At 40.6% G+C, this 25,862-nt stretch overlaps 1 protein-coding gene across 12 annotated transcripts in view; it reads left to right on the top strand.

Moving 5' to 3' along the window:
- The window catches only part of MARK3 (microtubule affinity regulating kinase 3), a 91,062-nt gene extending 65,408 nt beyond the window's left edge, over positions 1 to 25,654 (top strand). For 3 of the 12 annotated variants that reach the window (XM_012746314.3, XM_076003692.1, XM_076003691.1), the window contains 7 exons: positions 4,477 to 4,694; positions 9,627 to 9,730; positions 14,797 to 14,958; positions 15,630 to 15,887; positions 21,266 to 21,292; positions 22,956 to 23,000; positions 25,258 to 25,654. In XM_012746314.3, the coding sequence (XP_012601768.2) occupies positions 4,477 to 4,694; positions 9,627 to 9,730; positions 14,797 to 14,958; positions 15,630 to 15,887; positions 21,266 to 21,292; positions 22,956 to 23,000; positions 25,258 to 25,603 (1,160 nt within the window). In that variant the 3' untranslated portion in view covers positions 25,604 to 25,654. The remainder of the gene's footprint in view (positions 1 to 4,476; positions 4,695 to 9,626; positions 9,731 to 14,796; positions 14,959 to 15,629; positions 15,888 to 21,265; positions 21,293 to 22,955; positions 23,001 to 25,257) is intronic. The other 9 variants (XM_076003693.1, XM_012746319.3, XM_076003694.1 and 6 more) reach the window with 7 other exon arrangements.
- Positions 25,655 to 25,862: the final 208 nt, after the last annotated feature.

The following is a 25,862-nucleotide window of genomic DNA, read 5'->3' as shown; positions in this document are numbered from 1 at the left end:
AGTGTTAGCATTGTGGGCATTTCCATTAATTTCAGTATTCCAGGATTCAGGAACCAAATCTCTGTTGGTCTGGTCCTAACTTTTAAAAATATGTCCTTATATGGAACCCCATTTCATCCCGTGTTCTTTGAGTTCTCTTCTCTGGATAGTTTACACCTTCATTCTTTCACCTTGAGATTTGACACTATTAAAAGGATTTATTATGTACAATTTGGATTCAGTCAAAAGACCATACTCAACGATCCAGAAGGCCACATGTGGCAGGAAGCCTACAGGTTCCTTACCCCTTGGCTTCCATAATTCTTCTTGCTGATGCTGCCTCCTGTGTGTTTGGACTGAAGCAGCACAGTGTCCTAACAGTGCCAGTCAGTTTTCTACAGTGCCTACTGTTCTGGGCTATAACTGAGAGCTTGAACCCATGCTGACACCAGCATTTGTGTTCATGGCATTTGTAAGTGAGGTATTGATCTGGGTGTCTGTCTTTTGTGTTTTTTAGTTGCTAATGAGGAGGGGTTTTTCACTGTCTGTGGATGGCAGGGCAATTAGCAATGCCTACATATTGCCCTAAAACGATGCGATTTAAAGGGAATTCTTTCTGAAACGTAAAAGAAACCTGATAATAGAATTTTGTCATGTCTGTTAGGAATATCATAATAAATTAGTTCTTCCTTAAGCACATAGATTTCATCTGGATTATGAGTGCTTTTTTTCCCCAGCTTATAAACGTTTAGAGATAAAAAGATCTTTAAACATGGTGTTACATACCAATAGCCCATTTTATCAATGAGAAAATAGGCCCAAGAGAGGTCACCTAGTCTCTTGAGGTTGCATAGCAAGTGAGGAAGACCTGGGGCAGAACCCAGGACTCTGGTCCTATGGCTTTGTTCACTAAACCATCTCACTGGTGTATCCTTTTTATGATAATAATCATCCTTCTTTCTTGGAGTTTCTAATATTAAAAGGAAGTTCATAAAAGAATATTTCCCAAAATTATTAATATTTATAGAGAAAATCACTTAATGACCCAATGCCTGTTTTTTATTTTTTATGGGTATGGAGAGAGTGGTCAGCAAAGGAAAGATGTATTATGCCTGTGGCACTGTTCTTTTAAGTGCTAAAAACTAGACAGGCTCCAAAGCTGATGCCTAGCAAAGTCCTTGGTACCAGATGAAGGCAAGCAAGCCTGTAGCCAGGCCATCTCTAGTTCATCCTCCAGCTGCCTCTCACCACTCCCCTTTGCCTGCCTTTGGGTGCCTTCCTCTGCATATGTGCCTGCTGCTCTGAAACCACAGTGCAGTTTATAGCTGTGCTTCTTTTTTTGTTTTATTTTATTTTTCCCCCTGGGTGTACAATTCTATAACACGTAGCTGTGCTTCTTAATTTGGGACCCAAGTGTGAACCCTTGTTCGTGTGTGTTGGTACACATTTTTCTGGGAAGGACGATTTTTATTAGATTTTCAAGGGGTTCTTTAGCTTGCTAAAAAAACCAAAACAATCACTGGTTTACTAATCAGTAAATGGTATTGGTACAAGTTGATAGTTCTCAGGAAAAAAAAATTAGTTGGATCTGTTTCCCACATCTTATACAAGGATAAATTCCAATTGGAATGAAAGTAGAAATATAAAAAATATAACCTCAGAAATATTAAAAGATGTTTGTTTCCTGAGCATGACTCTAAAAAAAAAAGAAAAGAAAGAAAAATATTAAAACATGGGATGATTGCTTTATAACTTTGACTGGTAAAGATCTTTCTAACTGTGACCTCAGACTAAACCCATGAAAGAAAAGACTTACAAATTGCACTATGTAAAATTTCTATGTGATATATCCATACCAGGGACTACTACTTACACTAAAAAGGAACAAACTATGATATACACAACATGGATCTCAAGGGAATTGTACTGAGTGAAAAACAATCTCAGTAGGGTATATACTATTCCATTCATATAACATTCTTTTTTTTTTTTTTTTGAGACAGAGTCTCACTTTGTTGCACAGGCTAGAGTGAGTGCTGTGGCATCAGCCTAGCTCACAGCAACCTCAAACTCCTGGGCTCAAGCGATCCTCCTGCCTCAGCCTCCCAAGTAGCTGGGACTACAGGCATGCACCACCATGCCCGGCTAATTTTTTGTATATATATTTTTAGTTGGTCAATTAATTTCTTTCTATTTTTAGTAGAGACGGGGTCTCGCTAAGGCTGGTTTTGAACTCCGGACGAGCAATCCACCCACCTCGGCCTCCCGGAGTGCTAGGATTACAGGCGTGAGCCACTACACCTGGCCCATATAACATTCTTAAAATGACAGAGTTATAGAGATGGAGAGCAAGTTAGTGGCTGCCAGGGCTTAGGGAAGGGGGTTGGGGCGAGAGGGAGGTGGCTGTCGCTGTGAAAGGGGAAGCTCATGAAGTCTCTGAGATGGAGCCACACAAATCTGCATGTGTGATAAAAGGATCTAGAAGTAAATACACAGACACAACTGAGTGCAAGTAAAACAGGAAATCTGAATGCATTCAGTAGATTGGATCAATGTCTGTTTCCATTCAGAATCTCAAATCTTAAAGGATTTTGTGATTTCTAAATACAATTAGTAAAGGTTTCAAAGCAAATCGATAATAACCTGAATGTTCACAATGTCAGTAAACCTCTCCTGATGTTGGGAAAAAAGATAAATGTTAGGCCGGGCGCGGTGGCTCACGCCTGTAATCCTAGCTCTTGGGAGGCCGAGGCGGGCGGATTGCTCAAGGTCAGGAGTTCAAAACCAGCCTGAGCAAGAGCAAGACCCCGTCTCTACTATAAATAGAAAGAAATTAATTGGCCAACTGATATATATATATAAAAAATTAGCCGGGCATGGTGGCGCATGCCTGTAGTCCCAGCTACTCGGGAGGCTGAGGCAGAAGGATCACTCGAGCCCAGGAGATTGAGGTTGCTGTGAGCTAGGCTGACGCCACGGCACTCACTCTAGCCTGGACAACAAAGCGAGACTCTGTCTCAAAAAAAAAAAAAAAAAGATAAATGTTAAGAGTAATATCACCCTATATTTGGTTAATTCTTCATTTTATATGTGAAAATTACCAAACTGAGAGTTTAATTGTTCTTCTCCCATACATAAATAAAATTAAGCCCAGGGGTCTTGCTCTGTGGCCCAGACTGGAATGCGGTGGCCAATCATGGCTCACTGCAACTTCAAACTCCTAAGCCCTGTTTACTTTCAATTCAGTTCCAAATAGATTTGCCATTTAGTTTTTTGTCCAACTGGTACTTCCCCTCTCCACCCTTTTAATAGACCTAAAATACAAAGTCCGTCTGCCTTAGAATAAATGATGAGCATTTGGTGCTGTTCTTTAAGTTTATCACTGGATATCATAACTGATGAATATAATAATTATGTTCATTTCTAAAATTCTTTGCACTCTAGATCTCCTGTGCTACTATTGGAGTCTCCATATGGTTTATTGCAGGGCATTGGTTAATCATGCACCTGAGGTGTCCCTAGGTTCACTGCTCCTGGAGTTGGGGGTATGACCAGGTACCTCTGCCCAATTCCTCCCTGTCGCTAACATGAGGAACATGTTTTCCTCTGCTTTTACCACCTTCCTCTGTCTACTCAAGTTCATATTAATCTGGAAGATTATGAGTTCTTTTATCTATCTATTTATTTATTTAGAGACAGTCTCACTCTAGCCTGGGCTAGAGTGCCGTGGCGTCAGCCTACCTCACAGCAACCTCAAACTCCTGGGCCCAAGCCATCCTCCTGCCTTAGCCTCCCGAGTAGCTGGGACTATAGGCATGTGCCACCATGCCTGGCTAATTTATATATATATATTTTTGTTTTGTTTTTAGTTGGCCAATTAATTTCTTTTCTTTTTAGTAGAGGAGGGATCTCACTCTTGCTCAGGCTGGTTTTGAACTGACCTTGAGCAATCTACCCACTTCGGCCTCCCAGAGTGCTAGGGTTACAGGCGTGAGCCACCACGCCCGGCCTTATGAGTGCTTTTAAAAAGATCCAAGTTAAAAGTTTAAAAGAAATGGCCCATAAAGTCTATACTGTTCTGTTCCATAAGGTGAAGGCATCTCTTTGTACAAAAATGGATGTAATTCACTCAGATATACAAAGTGAGCCAGTTCATTCTGCATGATGTATGTGGCTCTAATTAATTTGATTAGTTATCTATATGATAACACCCCCTTAAGATGTTTCCAAAGGACCACTATAAACAATTATTTTTTTAAAAAAAAAGAAATCTTCAAGAAAAGTAGAAAGTTAGGGAGTAATAAGTGAAATTTCAAATTGAATTCATTGCATAGAGTAAACATTGTATATATAAGTGGGCAACATCTTAGAGGATTTTACTGTTTTACATTTTTTTAGATGAATAGGAATCTTTGATTGTTTTACAAAATGTTTATTTTCACAGAATAAAATGTGAAATTATATTTTATCTTTTAAAAAGTGAACTCTTTATTTTAGCTGGACCAGCTGTTCCTGCAGTTGTGGCATATCCAAAAAGAAGTCAAACCAGCACTACAGATAGTGACCTCAAAGAAGATGGAATTCCCTCCCGGAAATCAAGTGGCATTGCTGTTGGAGGAAAGGGAATTGCTCCAGCCAGTCCCATGCTTGGGAATGCAAATAATCCCAATAAGGCAGATATTCCTGAACGCAAGAAAAGCTCCACTGTGCCTAGTGTAAGTGTTATTGAACTAGAGAGCAGACCTAGGATGATAAATTTAAACCAGCTAGACATAGCTGTTCTGAGCTTGTCCATTTTACTCCTATTTTCCCCCCACACACACCACCATGCCCGATCTCCACCTATAGAAATCCTGCCTGCTGTACTGGAGGTATTTCTCGTTGACACCCTTTGTCCTTAGTCCATTCCTACTGCTGTAACAAAATACCTGAGAATGGGTAATTTATAAAGAACAAAAATTTATTTCAGAGGCTGGGGCACAGTGATTCATCTCTGTAATCTTAGCACTCTGTGAGGAGGAGGCGGGAGGATCACTTGAGGCTAAGAGTTTGAGACCAGCCTGAGCAATATAAGCCCCCATCTCTACAAAAATTAGAAAAATTAGTGAGGTGTGGTAGCACACACCTGTAATCACAGCTATTCAAGAGGCTGGGCCAGGAGGATTGCCTGAGCCTGGGAGTTCAAGGTTGCACTGAGCTGTGATGAAGCCACTGCCCTTCAACCTGGGCAACAGAGTAAGACTCTCTCAAACAAACAAAAAATTTTTTTATTTCATTTCTGGAGGTTGGGAAGTCCATAATCAAGGCACCAGTGGGTTTGGTGTCTGGTGAGGGCCCTATTCCCTACTTCTAAGATGGCACCTTATCACTGCATCCTCCTTAGGAGACTAACACACTGTCCTCACATGGCAGAAGCGGTGGGAGGGACCAACTCACTCCCTCAAACCCTTTTATAGAGGCAAAGCTGTCATGGCCTAATCACCTCCTAAAAGCCCCACTTCTTAATATTATATTACATTGGACATAAAGTTTCAACATGAATTTTGGAGGAGCCACAAACATTCAAACCATAGCACCCCCTCATACACACACCAGTCGTGAAGTCCTTTACATCAGGTGCCGTTTCCAGTTGTTCCATAGACATGCTGAGCTCTAGGTTATGTCAGGCACTGAGAGACAGAAAGACATCAGTCTGACAAAGCAAGAAGTAAAAGACAATGACAGTGCAGACAGATGACAGGTAGACAGAGTCCTACAAGTACTACATAAATGTACTAAATGTACTACATAATGTACTTGGAGGCCTGACTGCTGGTGCCCCAAGGATGTGATGTTTGCACTGAGTCTTCAAAGGGCAGTTATGATAAAGGACGTTGACTGAATTCTCACCACGTGTCAGGGACCATGCTAAGTGCGTTTCCATGGATTAGCTAAATTTTAAGATGAAACATGAAGAAAGGTTAGGTAGTTGTCTGAAATTACACAGCTGACCTGAAGCCAGCTCTCTACCTGAAACAAAATCTCCCCAGTAAGTAGATAGTATTTGCTAAATTAAATTGAATCCATTCAGTTTCAGAAACATTTCCTGTGGATTAAAGTATCTTCTATCTGACCTAAGATAGTAATAGTTATTCTTAGCACTCCTAGACATAATTTTTTTTTTTTTTTTTTTTTTTTTTTTTTTTGAGACAGAGTCTCGCTTTGTTGCCCAGGCTAGAGTGAGTGCCGTGGCGTCAGCCTAGCTCACAGCAACCTCAAACTCCTGGGCTCCAGCAATCCTTCTGCCTCAGCCTCCCGAGTAGCTGGGACTACAGGCATGCGCCACCATGCCCAGCTAATTTTTTACATATATATATCAGTTGGCCAATTAATTTCTTTCTATTTATAGTAGAGACGGGGTCTCGCTCTTGCTCAGGCTGGTTTTGAACTCCTGACCTTGAGCAATCCGCCCGCCTCGGCCTCCCAAGAGCTAGGATTACAGGCGTGAGCCACCGCGCCCGGCCCTAGACATAATTTTATAAAGAATTTGCAGGGAAGTGAACGATCTCAAGGTTATTCTGAGAGAAACCCTGGGGGTGAGGACCCCCTGAGGCCCCTGCTGCTCCCTGTGGCATCTCTCATTGTGCCATCCTTGGCACAAGCACATAAAGGAGCCCAAGGGTTTTGTCTGTTCCATCCTCCAACCTTGTGCTTAAAGTAATAAACACTGTGTGAAAAGTTTCATATTTTGACTTCTGAATACCATGAAATAAAATTGTCATTCCATAGTTCTGCACTTAAAATGCAGTCTCCACTTTTTATTGACAGTTCCCAGAGAAGATAAGGACCTCGTTCTCTGTCTTCATGTCTTTCCATTCCCATTGCTTTTATCCGCATGCTATCCTTTCTAAAGTATGTCATCAACATTAACAGTTGCCTATATTTGATTATTCATAAAAGGAAAAAAAGTAGTTAGCAACATTACTTTAATTTTTTCCCATTAGTCTTTTTAGTTTCTGTGTACATGGTCTACTCTTGCTATTTTAAAAGTGACTGCTTTATCTTTTTTAAAAAAATTACATGATAAAAATTCTTAGTTGTGACTTTTGTTTCTTGCTTTTTTAGTGTGAAAGTTAAATTGATGTGAAATCCATATGACATATAATTAACCATTTTAAAATATGTAATTAATTGACATTTAGTACACTCACAATATTGTGCAGCCACCACCTCTTTCTGGTTTCAGAATTTTTTCAGCACCCAGAAGAACACCCTGCATCCATTGAGTAATTACTCCCCATCCCCCTTTCCCCTCATGCCCTGGCAACCACCAGGCTACTTTCTGTCTCTATGGATTTGCCTGTTCTGAAAATTACATGTAAATGGAGTCATTCAATATCCATTCTTTTATGTATGCTGTTTTCTTTAACTCAGCATAATATTTTCAAAGTTCTTCCAAATTGTAGTATGTATTAGTGTTTTCTTCCTTCCTAGGACTGAATAATACTCCATTGTATCTGTGCCACAATTTATCTGTTCATTTGTTGGTGGACATTTATATTATTTCCACTGTTAATATGAATAATGCCACTATAAACATTGTATGCGAGTTTATATGTGGACATATGTTTTCGTTTCTCTTGGATATATACCTAGGAATGAACCGGCTAGGTCACATGGTAGCTCCCCGTTTAACCTTTGAGAAACAGCCAAACTGTTTTCCACAGCCAAGTGCTCCATTTTACCTTCCTTCCAGCAATATATTAGAGTTCCTATTTCTCCTTATCCATGCCAACACTTTTTTTTATTTTTTATTTTCTATAGAGATGGGGTATTACTCTTACTTAGGCTGGTCTCAAACTCCTGGCCTCAAGCAGTCCTCCCACCTCAGCCTCCCAAAGTGCTGGGATTATAGATGTGAGCCATCATGCCTGGCCATGCCACCACTTTTTTTTTTTTTTTTTTTTAATAGCTGTCCTAGTGAGTGTGAAGTGATATCTTGTGGTTTTGATTTGCATTTCTTTAATGACCAGTGATATTGAGCATGTTTTCATGTGCTTATTGGCCATTTGTATAACTTCTTTAGAGAAATGTCTATTCTGGTTGCCTTTTTTTTTTAGATGGAGTCTCACTCTGTTACTAGAGTGGGCTAGAGTGCTGTGGTGTCAGTGTAGCTCACAGCAACCTCAAACTCCTGGGCTCAAGTGATCCTCCTGCCTCAGCCTCCCAAGTAGCTTAGACTATAGGCAGACATGCACCACCATGCCCAGTTAATTATATATGTGTGTGTGTGTGTGTACACACACACACATATATTGGGTTTTTTTAGTTGTTCAACTAATTTCTTTCTATTTTTTTAGTAGAGACGGGGGCTCACTCTTGCTCAGGCTGGTCTCGAATTCCTGAATTCCTGAGCTCAAATGATCATCCTGCCTCAGCCTCCCAGGGTGCTAGGATTATAGGTGGAACTACCACACCTGGCCTCTAGTTGCCTTTTTCTTTCAGTGTTCTTCCACATTTTATTGTACCAGAAGCAGCACAGTTCTGAAGGAGACTCAATTAAAGTTATCATAGGTGTCCTAGGTCATCAACATACCATTTTATTTTCGTTAACAACAGATTACAAAGGTTCCCTCATTTGCATTATAATTAGTTATAAGACACTCAAGTTGCCCTTTTTTTTTTTTTTTTTTTTTGAGACAGAGTCTCACTTGTTGCCCAGGCTAGAGTAAGTGCCGTGGCGTCAGCCTAGCTCACAGCAACCTCAAACTCCTGGGCTCAAGCAATCCTTCTGCCTCAGCCTCCAAAGTAGCTGGGACTACAGGCATGCGCCACCATGCCCAGCTAATTTTATATATATATATTAGTTGGCCAATTAATTTCTTTCTATTTATAGTAAAGACGGGGTCTTGCTCTTGCTCACGCTGGTTTCGAACTCCTGACCTCGAGCAATCCGCCCGCCTCAGCCTCCCAGAGTGCTAGGATTACAGGCGTGAGCCACCGCGCCCGGCTCAAGTTGCCCATTTTTAAATTGAGTTTTCATTTTGTGGTTGAGTTGTAAGAATTCTTCATTCTGGATACTAGACCCTAATCAGATATACGATTTGCAAATATTTTCTCATTGTGTAGATTTTCTTTTCACTTTCTTGATAATGGCCTTTGATGTACAAGTTTCTCATGTTGATGATGTCCACTTTATTTTTTCTTTTATTGCCCATGCTTTTGGTGTCATATCTATGAATCTGTTGTCAAATCTAACATCTTGCTGATGTTTTATATCTTCATTTTTATTATTTATATATTTATCTTATATTTATAATCCTACTTTTAAATTTTGAATGTATTTGCTTTTAAAAATGGTGGCTCACCCTATAGTCCTACTTTGATTTAAGTAGTCTGTGAATTATTACTTTACTTATAATTATAAAACATTATTAAATTCACCCTACCTTAGCCTTTTTTCATGTTTTTTTCCACCAGAAGAGAGGGTAGAGGTTGCTGTCCTCACTCCATTTTCTGATCTTTTGGTCATTACTGTGGATATTTTAGAATAGTTTAATTTAAAGACTGAGTACTCCTGTTTATGTAGTACTCCTGTTGTTTTTTTTTTTTTTCTCATTGTACTATCCTTACCAAATTGTTTAAGACAAAAATGTCCTTTTTTATAGAGTAACACAGCATCTGGTGGAATGACACGGCGAAATACATATGTTTGCAGTGAGAGATCTACAGCTGATAGACACTCAGTGATTCAGAATGGCAAAGAAAACAGGTATGAAATTTTACCTGTTTGCAAGAAAATTTGTTTTTCCCCAAGAGAAATGAAAGCATGTTATTTATCTCTCAGTTTTTTAATCAAAATTCAAATAACAGTAAGTATCTCTGAAGGTAAGTTAAATTTGAGTGCTGATTTTTAGCAAGGTACTAGGGTTCCAAATTCTTCTGGTGTCTAGAGCACCATCCTCCTGGCTGGCTGTATATAACGATTAAAAGGATTGGATTAAACCAGCAAGGTTTCCTAGGAGAGGTAGGCAGTAAGTAAGCCATGGTTTCACTGTAGAACAGTGAATAGGGAGGGAAATGAAGGTTATTTTGTGCACATTAATAACTTGAAGAAAGGAGCAGAGGGCTGGGGGAGCAGGATGAGGACCTGAGGCAGGAGCCACACCCGGAAGATGTAGAGAACAAGCTAGAGAGAGTGAGTGCTCACAGTCTCTACCTTAGAAAGAGATATGCTTGAGCATCCGAGAGAAATGGGGAGTCCAATCTTCTGAATGTTTGTAATCTGGCTGAGGGGCAAGAATACACAGAATGAATGAACATGATTTAAAATACTAATAAAGTAATGTATCAATAAAGAGAGCATTATATGGAGACAACTTTCTTGAAATTATTAATAGAATCAGCAAAGTAGAATTAGGTAGGTTCAGAAACCATGAGGGTAGGGTTAGTTTGGGGGGAGAAAAAAAGAGAAGTTGAGTTGGTAGAGAGTGGTTAAATACAGTTTATTCTGTATAGAACAAATTTCCCAGGCTGGCATGGATTTTCCTTCTTTCCATAAGAGTCTCATATGAACTAAATTCAAAGATAGAAATAAAGAGATAAAAGTCTACATGAATCCTGGAGTAAAAATCTGTAAAAATAAGCCTACATTGTCCTCCTAACTTGAACATTGTTTGCTCATGTCTAGCATCAAAATTGTTTCTTTATTTTCTTCTGACATTTACTTTCTCAAATTGTATTCTAAGGTTTCTGTTTCCTTAATCTTACATTTCATCTCTTTTGTCAAACCATAAGTTTGATCACTCACTAATATGACAGCCTAAGCAAGGATTCTTCTTTTCTCCTCCTTTCTAAAACCAAACTATTTCTCATTTCCCTATTAGTAGACCACTTAATTTTGAATTGTTATGGGGAGTACAGCTTGTTATATAAGAATAGTTTATTATTCAGTGAATTTTAGCAATATTGACATTCCAGTGTTCTCTTTTCTAACTCGTATATGTTTTAACATTATCTTTTTCCTTATGGTTAAAAACTATTCAGAACTTAATTGATAGGGATTGTATAATTATTTTTTAATAGTAGTTTATTCTTTGGTAGATTTTATTATAGTTCTCTCTCAAATACCTTCTAGTTCAAAAGTGATATAGGTGATATCTGTAGAAGATTTAATTAGAAGTTTCTAACATTGTGGATTTCAGTCTACAGGACTAGAAAACTGTTGTTTCCTGACTTTGCTTGTTTTTACAAATGCTTCTGAATTGTTGAATTGCTCTGTCAGGCTCCTTCTGAACTTTAGGATATGTGACTGTGAATTGCAGAGTCAGACTTTTTATAGCTGTTGAGACCACAGCTCTCTGCTCCCCATCCTCTCTCTGTGGATACACATGCACCAGGAACTTTATGCCTGTGCTCTTCTAATTCTCCTTTCCTACGATTATTTGTTTCACTCTTTGAAAATAGTTTTTAAGGCTTTTTAAAATTTCTTTGGAGTCATTTCCTTTCTGTGTCCCCCCTGCTGCTGATACCTTCCTTATTAGGGCTGACTCCTCTAGGTCCTGACCTGGGCCCCATTGCTTCTCTTACTATAAATCATTGAAATACTTTGCTTTTGAAGGTTTTGTCTATTATCTTTTGCTACACAGAGCCTCAGTGCCAAACCACACAAGACAGTCCATAGTTTTAATAATGTCTGGATTTTCTTTTTATTTCTATCTTACAAATGAATTGAAAGACTGTGGAAAATTATTGGGTTTGAGGACTGAACTAGTGGTTGTATTTTTTACTTTCAGCTAAGGCACTCTGTGTGACAACTTTCTGTCCCTTAAAAATGATGCTTAAGGCTGGGCATGGTCACTCAGGCCTGTAATCCTAGCATTTTAGGAGGCTGAGATGGGAGGCTTGAGGTGAGGAGTTTGAGACTTGCTTGAGCAAGACCAAGACCCCATCTGTACTAAAAATAGAAAAATTAGCTTGGCGTGGTGGCACACACCTGTAGACCCAGCTACTTGGAAGGCTGAGGTGGGAGGATCACATGAGCCCAGGAGTTTGAGGTTGCAGTGAATATGATGACACCACTGCACTCTAGCTGGGGCGACAGAGCGAGACCCTGTCTCATTAAAAAAAAAAAAAAAAAAAAAAAAAGATGCTTGAGTCTTCAATTAGATGCAGTTAGCCTTCTCTGCATGAATTTCTTCTTAATCAGATTATTGCTTTCTCCTCTCCTCTCCTCTCCTCTCCCAGCTGTATATCTTACTCCTTCACTAATTGAAAATACTAGTGAGATATAGGATGCTGGAACCTATGTTAATTCTGAAACAAGCACACTAAGTTCCATTTATAGCCTTAAATATGTTGGACTGTTTTCTTCTGTACGTGAGTGTTTATACAGAATTCCACCATGAGAATGATCATGGCTGATAAAAACTGTGAAAAGGTTTGAACCAAAGGCTCTACATGCCTTAAATGAGCCCTTAACTGCCTTCAAAATTTTACACCAAACATAGGATGATCTTTTAGAGGCTTACCAAATGTAGATTTTTTGCCTTTTGCCATAGGCAATATAATTGATTTTTAATAGTTTTTTCTTTTTAAAATTTGTTTTATGAATTGATTCTTACTAGTACAATCTTTCTGTTTTATCAGCTTTACTGTATGAAAAATAATCATTGGTCTTGGGGGCGGAGAAGCATAGCTTTTGGCAAGTTGTTGCTTTGGCACAAACACCTGTGAGAGTTTTCTGAGTAAGACTCGCCTTGAAACCAGGTGTGCTGAACGTCAGCCTCCTTTCTGCTGCAATCCTGCTGATGTGACTGTTCTACTGCTGTTATCAGTCTCCAAAACATGGCCTGGTTCCAGCTGTGACTGACAGTCGGTATAAACTAGGCTTAGGCTTCTGAAGGTTTGATGACATCTCTAATGGTATGACTTTCCCAAGATGATGTAGTGTCATAGTGGGAGTTAAACCACTGAGCACAGACTGCTCAGACAAGAATGTGAAGAATTTTCTTAGTTTACACTAACTATACCTAATCTCTCAAGTTAATGTTGCTGAACAACCTATATAGCAGGGCTACTTCACCCCCACTTTTTAATATGCTTTTAGATATCTGCATGAGGTTATTTAGACTGTGTTCGTTTAAAGACCTCCCAAAGAATTAACGTATGGTGATAGGGTAAAACACAACAGAAGGTTTTCAAAGAAGTTTGAAGTATTGGATGTCATTGGCAAAAGTTTCAAATAGTGAAGTGACTTTATTATTTTATCCACTTACCCATTTGCCCTGCATTAAGCCACAGAGATTGAGCAGAGAAGGATCGATGACAGGTAACACACGTATCTTTTGGACTATATTTTTAAGTCTGTTTTTGCCCAGTCACTGAAAATGCCTTTAATTGGCAACCAAAACATTTCATATCAAAATGATTCTTTATGGGATAGATGTTCTAGCAAACAAATTCAGAGTGCCTGTCCTTTAATAAGTGAATTAGAGTTTCTATAAAGATAATCAGTTATAAATACAAAAGGGAAGTGAGAAAAGGGAAGAACCTGCCAGTTTCTACATTTCAGTCCTTTGCAAGGATTTCTACAGAAAGACACTGGAAGAATATGATCAGAATTCTAAATCCCTGCTTATTCTTAAAGGAAAGAAACTCTACCTTTGAAATTCTAAGGACACGATGACTGAGCTGGAATAGTGTAGTGTTGGTGAGACTCCTGTGGATAGTTTTGTCCAGTAGCTGTCTGTGCCAGGTGAAACTACAGACTTCCAGGCACTCTATCACTCTTTCTGTGTCTATAAACAGTTAATTTTTTTCTCATGGATTTTTCCTTCTTCTTTTTTTTTTTTTTTTTTTTTTTTTGTTGTTGTTGTTGTTGTTGTTGAGACAAGTCTCACTCTGTTGCCGGGGCTAGAGTGCCATGGCATCAGCCTAGCTCACAGCAACCTCAAACTCCTGTGCTCAAGCAATCATTCTGCCTCAGCCTCCATAGCTGGGACTACAGGCGTGCACCACCATGCCTGGCTAATTTTCTCTATATATTTTTAGTTGTCCAGCTAATTTCTTTGTATTTTTTTTTCTTTTTTTTTTTATTCTTTTTCTTTACAAAATACCCTCAGATTCTATTTTTCTTTGTATTTTTAGTACAAAGAGGGTCTCGCTCTTGCTCAGCCTGGTCTCGAACTCCTGAGCTCAAACGATCTGCCAGTCTTGGCCTCCCAGAATACTAGGATTACAGGCATGAGTTTTTCCTTCTTGAATAAAGGGGCTCTGTTAACCCTTTGGGGATTTTGACTATTCTTTGTAAAGAATAAAGGACTCCTTATAAATGTCCTTTGGATAAGAAGATTCTAAACTATATTGTTAAAACAACATAGAATACTCTGTTATATAATAACTAGTTTCTATACCCATAATCTTATTAGTTCATTTAAAATATGTCAGTGTGTTTTGGGCACAAGTTGAAAGCACAGTAAGCTCATGTTATGTATTCACTTTACCACTTACACTTGACTTGAGATATCTCTTAGAATAGGCTTTATTTTATGCATAGCTTGGAGGACATCATCCTTCTCGCATAAATGTTCAAACATATAAGCTATTTTCTTTTGTTTAATATAATAAACCCTTAAGATTACTGTTTGAAAAAAAAAACAGCTGCAGGTTAGCAGTTGCTCCAGAATCCCCAAAACAAGTTTAAGAGAGTTTTGTTCTTTGAAAAACATGACATGGTTTGGGGAGGAAGGTTTGTACATTACACAGCAGGTTGCTCTGTGGTCACTGCTCCATCAAACTGTTGTTTCTGCCTCTGCCTGAACCCAAACCCCCTCCCAGCCTGACAGAAATGTTCGCTTATGCAGCTAGCCCTGCCTCAGTTTGTACCACATCTTCTACCTGTCGGCTGAGACATCAGAAGTCGATGTCCATGTCAGCCTCGGGGCACCCCAAGATGATGTTACCTCCAATAGACAGTGAAGGAGATAACTTCAAGGCTATGTAAGAAAAATGCACATTCCTTGTGAAACTAATGTGTACCCACTGCTTCTTAATTTTGTGCTGTGGATTTTATGATCCAAGATTTTGTTATAGTTGTCTACAAAGTGTCCCTCTTCATTGTGATTTTAGTTTAAGCATATCCTGTCTCATGGTGTCCTTGGTCATCTGTGTGTGTCTTCATGCCTTTGCATACTACAAAGGTGTAAGAAGTTCCTGCTCCTCCCCAAGTTGCTTTCAGCATGTGGAATTTTATATTCATACCGTTTGTGTGCTTCCAAAACTTTTTAGTTGCCGATTCTTCAAGTATGCCTGCATATCCTTATTTCTTTCATATTGGCACGGTTTTCTACGTGTAAGCAATTTGAGAGGGAAGCAGAGGGGAAAAGCTTGAGTTAGCCAATCTCTGTCCTAGAATTTCCCTGCATTAACCTTGTCCTTAAAAATATATATGTACTATTCCCTTAAACTCTATGAGGCTTTGTCTCATTATATACTATTCTTTTGGTACCCTTTCCCATTTAACTTACCTGGTACTCCTAAGTTCTGTGAAATACCCCTTGGATCTGGATTGATTACACCTGATTTTCTCCACTGTGTATAGAAGGTATATTGTGATTGTAAATTTTATATGCCATGTTTGTTAAAAGTCTCTTATTTTCTGATCTCCACAGCACTATTCCTGATCAGAGAACTCCAGTTGCTTCAACACACAGTATTAGCAGTGCAACCACCCCGGATCGAATCCGCTTCCCCAGAGGCACTGCCAGTCGTAGCACTTTCCATGGCCAGCCACGGGAGAGGCGAACTGCAACATATAACGGCCCCCCTGCCTCTCCCAGCCTGTCCCATGAAGCCACACCGTTGTCCCAGACTCGAAGCCGAGGCTCCACTAATCTTTTTAGTAAATTAACTTCAAAACTCACAAGGAGGTAAGTGTCAGGTGATGCTGGTTGTTTGGAATGAACACATAGAACACAAGGAGAAATGTTTTTCTGTTGTGTGAAGCCACTGCCCAGATATTTTTTGTTCTGCCTTCAGCTCATGTTTTTCTGGTTTATATATATCTCTAACTTTATACATTAAAACCATTAAAATAGAAATTACAGAGCTCAGAGTCTTTCCGTAACACTCAAAGTTGTCTAGCATTTGGGAGTTTTTCTTTATTTTCTTTAATTACTATTCCTTTTGGTCACATGTATGTTCTACTGCAGTTTAGCAGAACTCCAGTTCTGGTGTAAGCAAGGGACTGGCGCCCCGTAGCAATCACGCAGGAGGACAATGCAGCCTTTGTAGCAATTCCTAGACACAAAGGAGAGGGACATTTCCTCTTTTCTCACTTAATTGTCATTAAGGAGCACTAAGTTTCTAAAAGTCCAAATCTTGAAATTGTTCTCTTAGTGTGAGAGCAGGATAACTTTCTTTAAAGGTATGATTTTAGAGATAAAACTCCTGGTTTGGCCGGGCGCAGTGGCTCATGCCTGTAGTCCTAGCACTCTGAGAGGCTGAGGTGGGTGGATTCCTTGAGATCAGGAGTTCGAAACCAGCCTGAGCAAGAGGGAGACCCCATCTCTACTACACATAGAAAGAAATTAATTGGCCAACTAATATATATAGAAAAAATTAGCCGGGCATGGTGGCTCATGCCTGTAGTCCCAGCTACTCGGGAGGCTGAGGCAGCAGGATTGCTTGAGCCCAGGAGTTTGAGGTTGCTGTGAGCTAGGCTGACGCCACAGCACTCACTCTAGCCTGGGCAACAAAGTGAAACTCTGTCTCAAAAAAAAAAAAAGCTCTGGGTTTATTCTCAAAAAATAATATATCCTCTTAGCACATCCAGGACATAAGAAAGAAAAAATAACAGTAATATCAGGTTATGTATAAAATGTTCCCTGTGTCTAGTTAGGCTCTCATTTTGGGCCTTGGGAAACTCTACAGGTCCTTTGAGGTAATTTTCCGTTCATTTCCATGATCTATATACATGTTGCAAAAGCCTAGAAATATTGGTTGCTTCCAGAGGAAAAAGAAAGGATCCCATTTTGAACCTTAAACAAATAGTGAAAGGCACCTTTAGCCAGGAATAAATCCCAGAAACCCAAAAGCCCCTGCAGTTTTGGGACTCCCCCAAGGGAATTTTTTGAAATTCCCTTGGCTGTGGATTGGTCTGTATGAGGTTTCTTGCAGGTTTGCCTGGTAGAGCCCCTCTTGTCTGTCACCTGTGTCTTACAGGACAGCATAGGAGTGTTCCCAAGTCTGGGATCATCAGTGCCCCCCTCTGTTTCTCTGTGTTCCCCATGGTCTGTTAGCACCCTGCTTAGTGTTAGCTGTTGCTGTTATTTAAACGGTAAGCCAATGTCACTTTTCAGTCTTCTTAGTTTCTCCAGATTAATCATCTAAAACTTAGGTGAGTCACATTAAATAGTCTGATCTATTTATTGTTAGGATATCAAATAGTAGCTACGGAAGGATTTCTGATATCTTCTAGCATTAACTAGAAGTCAGACAAATCAAAAGGTTTTAGTGTACCTTCTTGTTCTCTCCTCAGCCACTCTACTAAGACACCCATTTCCAGATTGGGCAGAACAAAGTGGTCTAAAGGGCCTTGCCAGTTTTGGGGCTGGGTTCATGACCAACAAGAGAGATAGTAAGTTCAATCCAAAGAGTCTGTTGACCCCCCCACAACAAATCCTTTCAGGGTCACCACATGGCCTGTCCCAGGCTTCCTTGTCCTCTGGCATCTTCCATGGAGACTAGGCTAAAATGAAATCTGCCTCTGCTTGGGTGGTAGAAGGTGGAGCCATTTATGTGGTTGTTCACCTTCTGTTCCTGCTTAATATCAACAGGGGTTTCCCCTCAGAGCCCCAAGCACAAATGAATGTGCAGCTGTCCAGGTTTGCCTAAGCTCAGAAAGGCAGCTTCATGTCCATACATTTTGTTCTGTAATGGGCTCTTTAAATAAAACCTTGCACATTATTTAAATCCTTGAGTTTATTTAATGGTCACTATTGTGCTCCTTTTTTTGGTCTTAAGACCATCAATGATAAAAATATCAGCCACCATTATCTGAGTGCCTGCTATGTCCTAAGATAGATAGATGTCTGTAAATACATAGATATACTCATTTTATACACATATAAATATGTTATATACACACATATTTATTATATATACACAAAACTTTATGGGAATATCTATAAATATATATCTATATTTATAATATATACACACTCACTATATCACCACAGTCCACCCTGTGGAGTAGATATTTATTCCCCATTTCATAGAAGACACTGAAGATGAGATTCAAAGAGGAGGTACATGTTTAAGGTCCTACAGCAGAAAAGTGTCATGCAGAACCAGGTCTGAGACCAGCGGAAGCCTTTTAAGTCACTACACTTGTGCCTTCTTAGAAAACTCAGTGAAGGACTGGTACAGGCCTGAATCCTTTTATTTCCTAATTACATTTATTACATGTATTTTCATTGAAATTTGAGACAGGTTTCTTGATTAAAAAATTCTAGGTGATTGGCCAGGCACAGTGGCTCATGCCTGTAATCCTAGCATTTTAGGAGGCTGAGGTGGGAGGATTGTTTGAGTCCAGGAGTTTGAGACCAGCCTGGGCGATAACGAGACCCTATCTCTAGTAAAAATAGAAAAATTAGCTAGGCACGCACCTGTAGTCCCAGCTACTCGGGAGGCTAAGGCCAGAGGATCGCTTGAGTCCAGGAGTTTCAGGTTGCAGTGAGCTATCATGGTGCCACTGTACACTCCAGCCTGAGCGACAGATGACAGAGTGAGATCCTATCTCAAAAAAAACCAAAAACCTAGATGATTGTTTTATTCTACAACTTCCAAATTTCCCAGTATTTCTACCCCTCAGTTTTTGTAGATAATCTTTTGTCTTGTTAAGGCTTGCAAACTGAGGCCTGTCGCCTCCCTTAGTCATCCTTCAGTTACAGGCAGCTTGCCCCTAAAAACAGCCAGGGTCCTTGCTGCAGTGGTTGAAGCTTTTTCTCCTCCCTTAGCAGTAATTGCCAGGATTAAAGTTGCAGTGCCTGAGAGACTAGGATACTTGCACTTAGGTGCTGCAAGGGAGACAGGGCCTGGCTAAGTGAGGAGGGCTGGTGTCAGAAGACCTACACTCTGCCTGGAGAGCACATGGCTTTGGGGAGCTGTGAACCCTTCGTAGTAAGGAGGGAAACTCTCCCCTCTTGCGGCCAAACCTGGCCTGCTCAGATTTGCCCATGTGGCCTGGGCCAGAGTGCAGAGGCCTCCATCCTATAGCGTCCCCCTTCCTCTTTATACCTCACGGGATTCATGGAAAGAAAAGTTAAGAAAATTCATCCTATGGTATTTGACCAGTAACCCTGACTTTTTCCAGATACAAAATTAGGAAATGAAAATATATTTTAAAGAATTTTTAGTCATTTTTCAACTAAAATAATCTTTGGAATAATACCACCTTATATTTATATAGTATTTCTTTACAAAATGTTCTTACATGGGTGGTCCTCTTTACGTAGATACCCTGCTGGGTACCACTTCTGATCTGATAATGAAGTGGTTGGCAGTTATTTACAATAGTTAGACTGTTTTGTGGTTTTTTTTTCTGAGACAGAGTCTTGCTCTGTAGCCCGGGCTAGAGTGCCGTGGTGTCATCCTAGCTCACAGCAACCTCAAACTCCTGGGCTCAAGCAATCCTCGTGCCTCAATCTCCCTAGTAGCTGGGACTACAGGCATGCGCCACCATGCCCGGCTAATTTTTTCTGTATATTTTTAGTTGGCCAATTAATTTCTTTCTATTTTTTAGTAGAGACGGGGTCTTGCTCTTTCGCAGGCTGGTTTCGAACTCCTGACCTTGAGCAATCCTCCCACCTTGGCCTCCCAGAGTGCTATATAGACTTTTTTTTAATTAGTTAGTATCTGGAGCAATGCCAGAGTTATCCCAGATTAGTAAAAGTCCAAGGATTTCATTAATTTAGTTATTCAGCAGGTATATATCATTGCCAGTTGTGTCCAGTTACAGAACTGGCCTTTACAAATAGAAGTTAGGCCGGGCGCTGTGGCTCACGCCTGTAATCCTAGCTCTTGGGAGGCCGAGGCGGGCGGATTGCTCAAGGTCAGGAGTTCAAAACCAGCCTTAGCAAGAGCGAGACCCCGTCTCTACTATAAATTAAAAAAAAAAAAAAAACAAATAGAAGTTAACAAGCCTGGCCTGTACTTGCCCAGGGAAGCCGATCACATGATCAAAAAATCTTATCCAAGCCGGGGGCAGTAGCTCATGCCTGTAATCCTAGCACTCTGGGAGGCTAGCAAGAGAATCACTTGAGACCCCCATCTCTACTAAAAATAGAAATTAGCCAGGGATGGTGGTACATGCCTATAGTACCAGCTACTCAGGAGGCTGAGGCAGAAGGATTGCTTGAGTCTATGAGTTTGAGGTTGCTGTGAGCTGAGCTGACGCCAAGGCACTGTAGTCCAGGCAACAGAGCAAGACTCTGTCTCAAAAAAATTAAAAAATAAAAATCTGATCCCTAGTTGGAAAAATCTTTTGTCAGATCCTATTTGGCACAGCCTGTGCATCTCCTTAAACTTTTTTAGTGACCAGAGTCACCACCCTTTCTAAATACAGTCCTTCCAGTTTGTTACATAAAAATAAAATCCATACTGTTACCTTGTTACTTAATTTTTATTTATTTTGAGATCTGAAACTGGAATGTCTACTTCAGTTTAAACCCCAATAACCTATTTTTCTTAAAGTGATTTATATCACATCATTGTAGTAAATATCCTGTTAATGTTTAAATTATCTTCCTGAAAGAAGTAGTGATCTTCTTAATGGTTAAATATGTTATAATGAAAATCTTTTATGTTTATGTATAAGAAGGCAAGATGTTTGTTTATTCATAAAATATTCTGAAGAAAATTGAGAGATTGTTTTATTACTAGTACATTGTACATAGCTTGTCATTTCTTTAACACAAGATGTTAAGTTTTATCTTAAAAGTATGTCCACCTGAAGAACTTTAAATAGATTTAATTACATCTGATGTCAGTATTTACTGCTGAACTTTTTCTTACAAGCATAGATTTTTTTAACATTTCTGGTTAAAATATTACATACTCATATAATTATCTGTAATAATTTTACTTTTTCAACAAATGTCACCATTTTATTGTTTATTGGCCAGAAAAGAAGCCCTGTTTAATTTAGGTTTTTTCTTTCTCTATATATAATTTATTAGATTTTCTGTTTAATTTGTATAAGTTGTTTTTGTTAATTTTTTTTTTTTTTTTACTTAATTTCTTTTAGAAACATGTCATTCAGGTTTATCAAAAGGTAGGATTTATAAAAACACATTTATTTTTCAATCCTCACCCCCACATGGCCCCTGCAATTAACATCAGGTTTGGCTTTCTGGCCTTGTTTTTTTCTTAAAAACTAAACTTTCTGCTGATAACTAAATACTTATTTCCTTGAGAGGAAACTGGAAAGAAATAGATTAACTCTGTCAGGCATTTCAAAGGGACGTGTTGCCCATGCAGAAAAAGGCCTGTGCATGCTCTGTGCATTTTCTTCCTTTGGTAGAATTATTTAGCATCCAAATAATTCTGTTTTCATACTAATAACACTTAGCATGCTCCTGTTGGAAGAATGAGACATTCAGTAATGTTAATATACAATTAATTATTAGCCACAAGCATGTCAAAGGTAAGTGGTAATTGTGTTTGTCTTCATTTTTAGTTCCCTGGGGATTGAAATTAACAAAAGGCTTGAAAATGACAGGGACATTAGCAAATACTCTGATACTGAAACAAGCATAAAATCCAAATCTACAGCCTCATTTGGTTTGGCTTTTTCAGAAACTAAGATGTGAGCAGCAGCCATAGCAGAATGTTTTTATATTTTGGGAGAGCTGAAGAGTAAATAGAATTCTATCTATTGCCACTTGCCACTAACCACTGAAGAAAGCCTATCTCATTATTTAAAGCATTGCAGTAAATAGTATTCTGATTTGATTAATATTTTTTGATGGTGACAGTCAAGATACCCAAAATTTTGCTGTTAGAATGTACATGCATGAGGCAGGAAATCTGCCATTAAGGGCCGCTCTTGGCCAGGCAAGGTGGCTCACGCCTATAATCCTAGCACTCTGAGAGGCCGAGGCGGGCGGATTGCTCAAGGTCAGGAGTTTGAAACCAGCCTGAGCAAGACCGAGACCCCATCTCTACTCTAAATAGAAAGAAATTAATTGGCCAACTCATATATATAGAAAATATCAACCGGGCGTGGTGGCGCATGCCTGTAGTCCCAGCTACTCGGGAGGCTGAGGCAGAAGGATTGCTTGAGCCCAGAAATTTGAGGTTGCTGTGAGCTAGGCTGATTCCACGGCACTCACTCTAGCCTAGGCAACAAAGCGAGACTCTGTCTCAAAAAAAAAAAAAAAAGGCCGCTCTTATGCCAGTGCCTCTCGAATCACTGGAAGCCCATGCTGCGAATTTTTTTTACATATTAGATTGATGGATCTCTGCAAGGCTCTGTTAACCTGAGCTCGTTAGGTGGAACTAGGGACGAAGGGGGGGTCCTTCCTGCTGCAGATACCGTTCCATGATTATTTTTTATTTTTTAACTGATCTTCCCAGTTGTCAATTTTTTCCTTAGAAAATATTATAATTGAAAGTAGACTTCAACTGAGAGTCTCATTGCCTTTTAATTGGAAGCCCATTCTTCCATGGGGAGTGTTTAAAAAGTGAGGATGGCACCAGTGCCTGGCTGTGAATGTGTTCAGACTGAGGAGCCCAGCGGGAGTGCAGCCCGCCCCTGTACGCAGCCTTCGGGAGAGTCAAACTGAGAGGAGACACCTTAATAAGCCCTACTGGGGACACAGGAACTTTAGGTTTGCTCATGACGCTTGTGTTGGTATGTGCATGGTCATGTACTGGTATGTAAGATTTCTCTTCTCTTTCCCACTTCTCTTTGCTTCTACATTCTGTTCATTGAGGCTTCCAACTGAATATGAGAGGAACGGGAGATATGAGGGCTCAAGGTGAGGGAAATAATTTTTATTCATTTCTGAATGTTCTGCACCCTATTCCTGCGGCAGCATAGGTGCTGGGTGAGGTGGGCCCTGCTGCTGCTGGCCCAGCAAGGAGGCTGCACTGCACCCGGTGTCCACATGAGGGCGCCAGTGTGTCACACAAGCCTCACTGATTCCAGTGGCTGAGTTTTACCTCTGTCTGCACAGCGGTGTCAGCCTTCTGGCCCAGGCGTTAATGGCCCAGCTGGGACCTGGAACTCTGGGGGTCAGTAGCAGTGCTCATAGGATAGGCCCTCAACTCTAACTGACTCCTTGCCTGGCTCAAGGAATAAAAGCAAAACACTTAATAAGATTTTCATATTTCAAGAATGATGATTATATAGTCAAATGTTTTGCTTTTCAATTTTGTATAGCTGTCACTGCATAGGATATGAGAGAGATGTCACCAGATAGGCTTAGGACTCTGTGTCCCTGGTTCTAGATGTCTTCCACTTGTGCCCTGTCTTATAGCAGGCCCACTCTAACCCATTTGCTCTCTTCCTGGGCACAGCTCTCTTCCTTTCTAAAGCACAGCTCTGGTCATACAGCTTTTCTGAATGAACCCCTTCAGTGGCCCTCACTACCTAACCAACCAGGTCCCCATGAGGCCCTTTGTGGCACGACACAGGCCACCTCCACAGCCCCCGCTCTTCTGCCCCATCGAGGCAGAGTGTTGGAGTGAGTGCCCACCCCAGGTTAGAGCAGGCTTGAACTGACTTAACTCATTTCCCCATCCATAATAGGAAGGTGACAACAGGGTCTACCTCCTGGTATCAAGTAGTCCTGAGCCGGGCCACCACAAGTGCTTAGTAAATGCTGATCACTTATGGGGTGACAGCACTGTGCCCCCAGTTCTAGTCAATCTCTGCACTTATTGTGCCACTAAACATTTCATACTTTCCAGTCTCCTTACCTTTACTCATGATAGCCTCTGCTCAACACAACAACTCTCCTCCCCCATCTATTGTATTTTGTGAAATCCCATGGGCTCTCTGTTTGTCTTCTCAGATCCCTGCCACCCCGAAGCCATTTCCTCATGGTTCTACCCTGCCTTTCACTGAACCTCAGTCCTCCCATGAGGCGGGCTCTCCCTCCTCTCCCATGACCCTCTAGGCATTGCCCCATCTTTCCTGTGCTGCTGCTATTGCCTTATTTCACAGTCTTCCTGGCCCCAAATTAGTTTGAGAGCTTTCACTCACTTTTGTAACCTCTTTAGTATCACAGCATTTTACACATAGGAAGCTTCTAATCGGTTTTGGTGGTTGTAAACTAAACTGAATGTTTTAGCAGATTGGTGACAGGGAGAGCCATGTGCATAGGTAAAACCTGTGGCCCCTCAGCTCTGATGAATGTGCCGTAGGGTGGAGTATATTTAACATACATATAATAGTGTTGTTACTGCCCAAGAGGTTCAGTACTCACTGTCTTAATTGAAGCCTCCAAATACATACATGAGGATGTAAATGATGACTTGTGGCAATAGTGCCTAAGTGCTAAGGAACATCTGGTGAGCTGTGGGGTTCCCTAGAAACCCAGCCCTGCACATGCCTCCCCCAGGGCAGCAGGACCCAGGCTCAGACTCTGAGTCCACGTGGCACAGACAGTTCAGTCCCTGCAGACAAATGAGCTGTCTTCGAACATTTCATTTTTCCATCTATTTCAGTGTAATTGTTTATGAAATTGGAAGTTTAAATCAACAAAACAGAAGGAAGAACAATGAGGTGTGTAGAGGTGACTGAGAAAATGCCCCCCCCCCCACCTGATGGTGCTCAGCATCTGGTGGATGTTGAGTCCCCATTATCGCGAGTACCAGTCAACAGTGGTCGCCGTGGAAGGAGCAGTGTGGCAGGACAGGAGAGGCGGTGGGTCGTTCAGGCCTCCCTCCCTAGCTGGGCCCGTGGAGCCCAAGCAGAGATGTGGGGTGCTCTCTTGGCTTCGCCTGATTGCCAAGGATTCTGCTTAATAGTTATTTTCTTATTTTAGTAAGTACAAGTGGCTAATGAAGATTTTCCAGCCAGGTAGATTTTTGGGGTGTATGGGTTATGATTGGGGGAGGGGGTAATGAAAATAAACATCTTAGTAAAGGAACAGGTTACTACATGTGAGTCTGTAGGGAAAATGTGGAGGTTGCTGGTTAATTGTAATGAAAAGGTGGATTATGAACTAGCCGAAGTAGAAAAGGTTGACTTTCCTGTGCAATTAAAAAACTTGCCACTGTGCGTTTCAGTCGCAACGTATCTGCTGAACAAAAGGATGAGAACAAAGAAGCAAAACCTCGCTCCCTGCGCTTCACCTGGAGCATGAAAACCACTAGTTCCATGGATCCTGGCGACATGATGCGGGAAATCCGCAAAGTGCTGGACGCCAATAACTGTGACTATGAGCAGCGAGAGCGCTTCTTGCTCTTCTGCGTCCATGGCGATGGGCACGCAGAGAGCCTCGTGCAGTGGGAGATGGAGGTCTGCAAGCTGCCAAGACTGTCTCTGAACGGGGTCCGGTTTAAGCGGATATCAGGGACATCCATAGCCTTCAAAAATATTGCATCCAAAATTGCCAATGAGCTAAAGCTGTAACCCAGTAATTATGGTGTAAATTGAGTAGCAATTAAAGTTTTTTCCTGAACACTGATGGAAATGTATAGAATAATATTTAGGCAATAACGTCTGCATCTTCTAAATCATGGTATTAAAGTCTGGGGGCGAGAGCACGCCTGGGAGCGAGAGCTGGCCTTTTTTCTATGAGTGCACTACATGAGAGGTGCGGCCCGTCCTGTTTCCGTTGCCCTGAAAGTCAGCCTGTGGCCCCATCTCTAGGTGCCTCCTACCTGGGGGC

The sequence above is a fragment of the Microcebus murinus genome, chromosome 6 (genome assembly GCF_040939455.1).
Source record: "Microcebus murinus isolate Inina chromosome 6, M.murinus_Inina_mat1.0, whole genome shotgun sequence".
Lineage (NCBI taxonomy): Eukaryota > Metazoa > Chordata > Mammalia > Primates > Cheirogaleidae > Microcebus > Microcebus murinus.
Note: the sequence above shows the minus strand (reverse complement) of the source record. Positions and strands in the feature narration are given on the sequence as shown.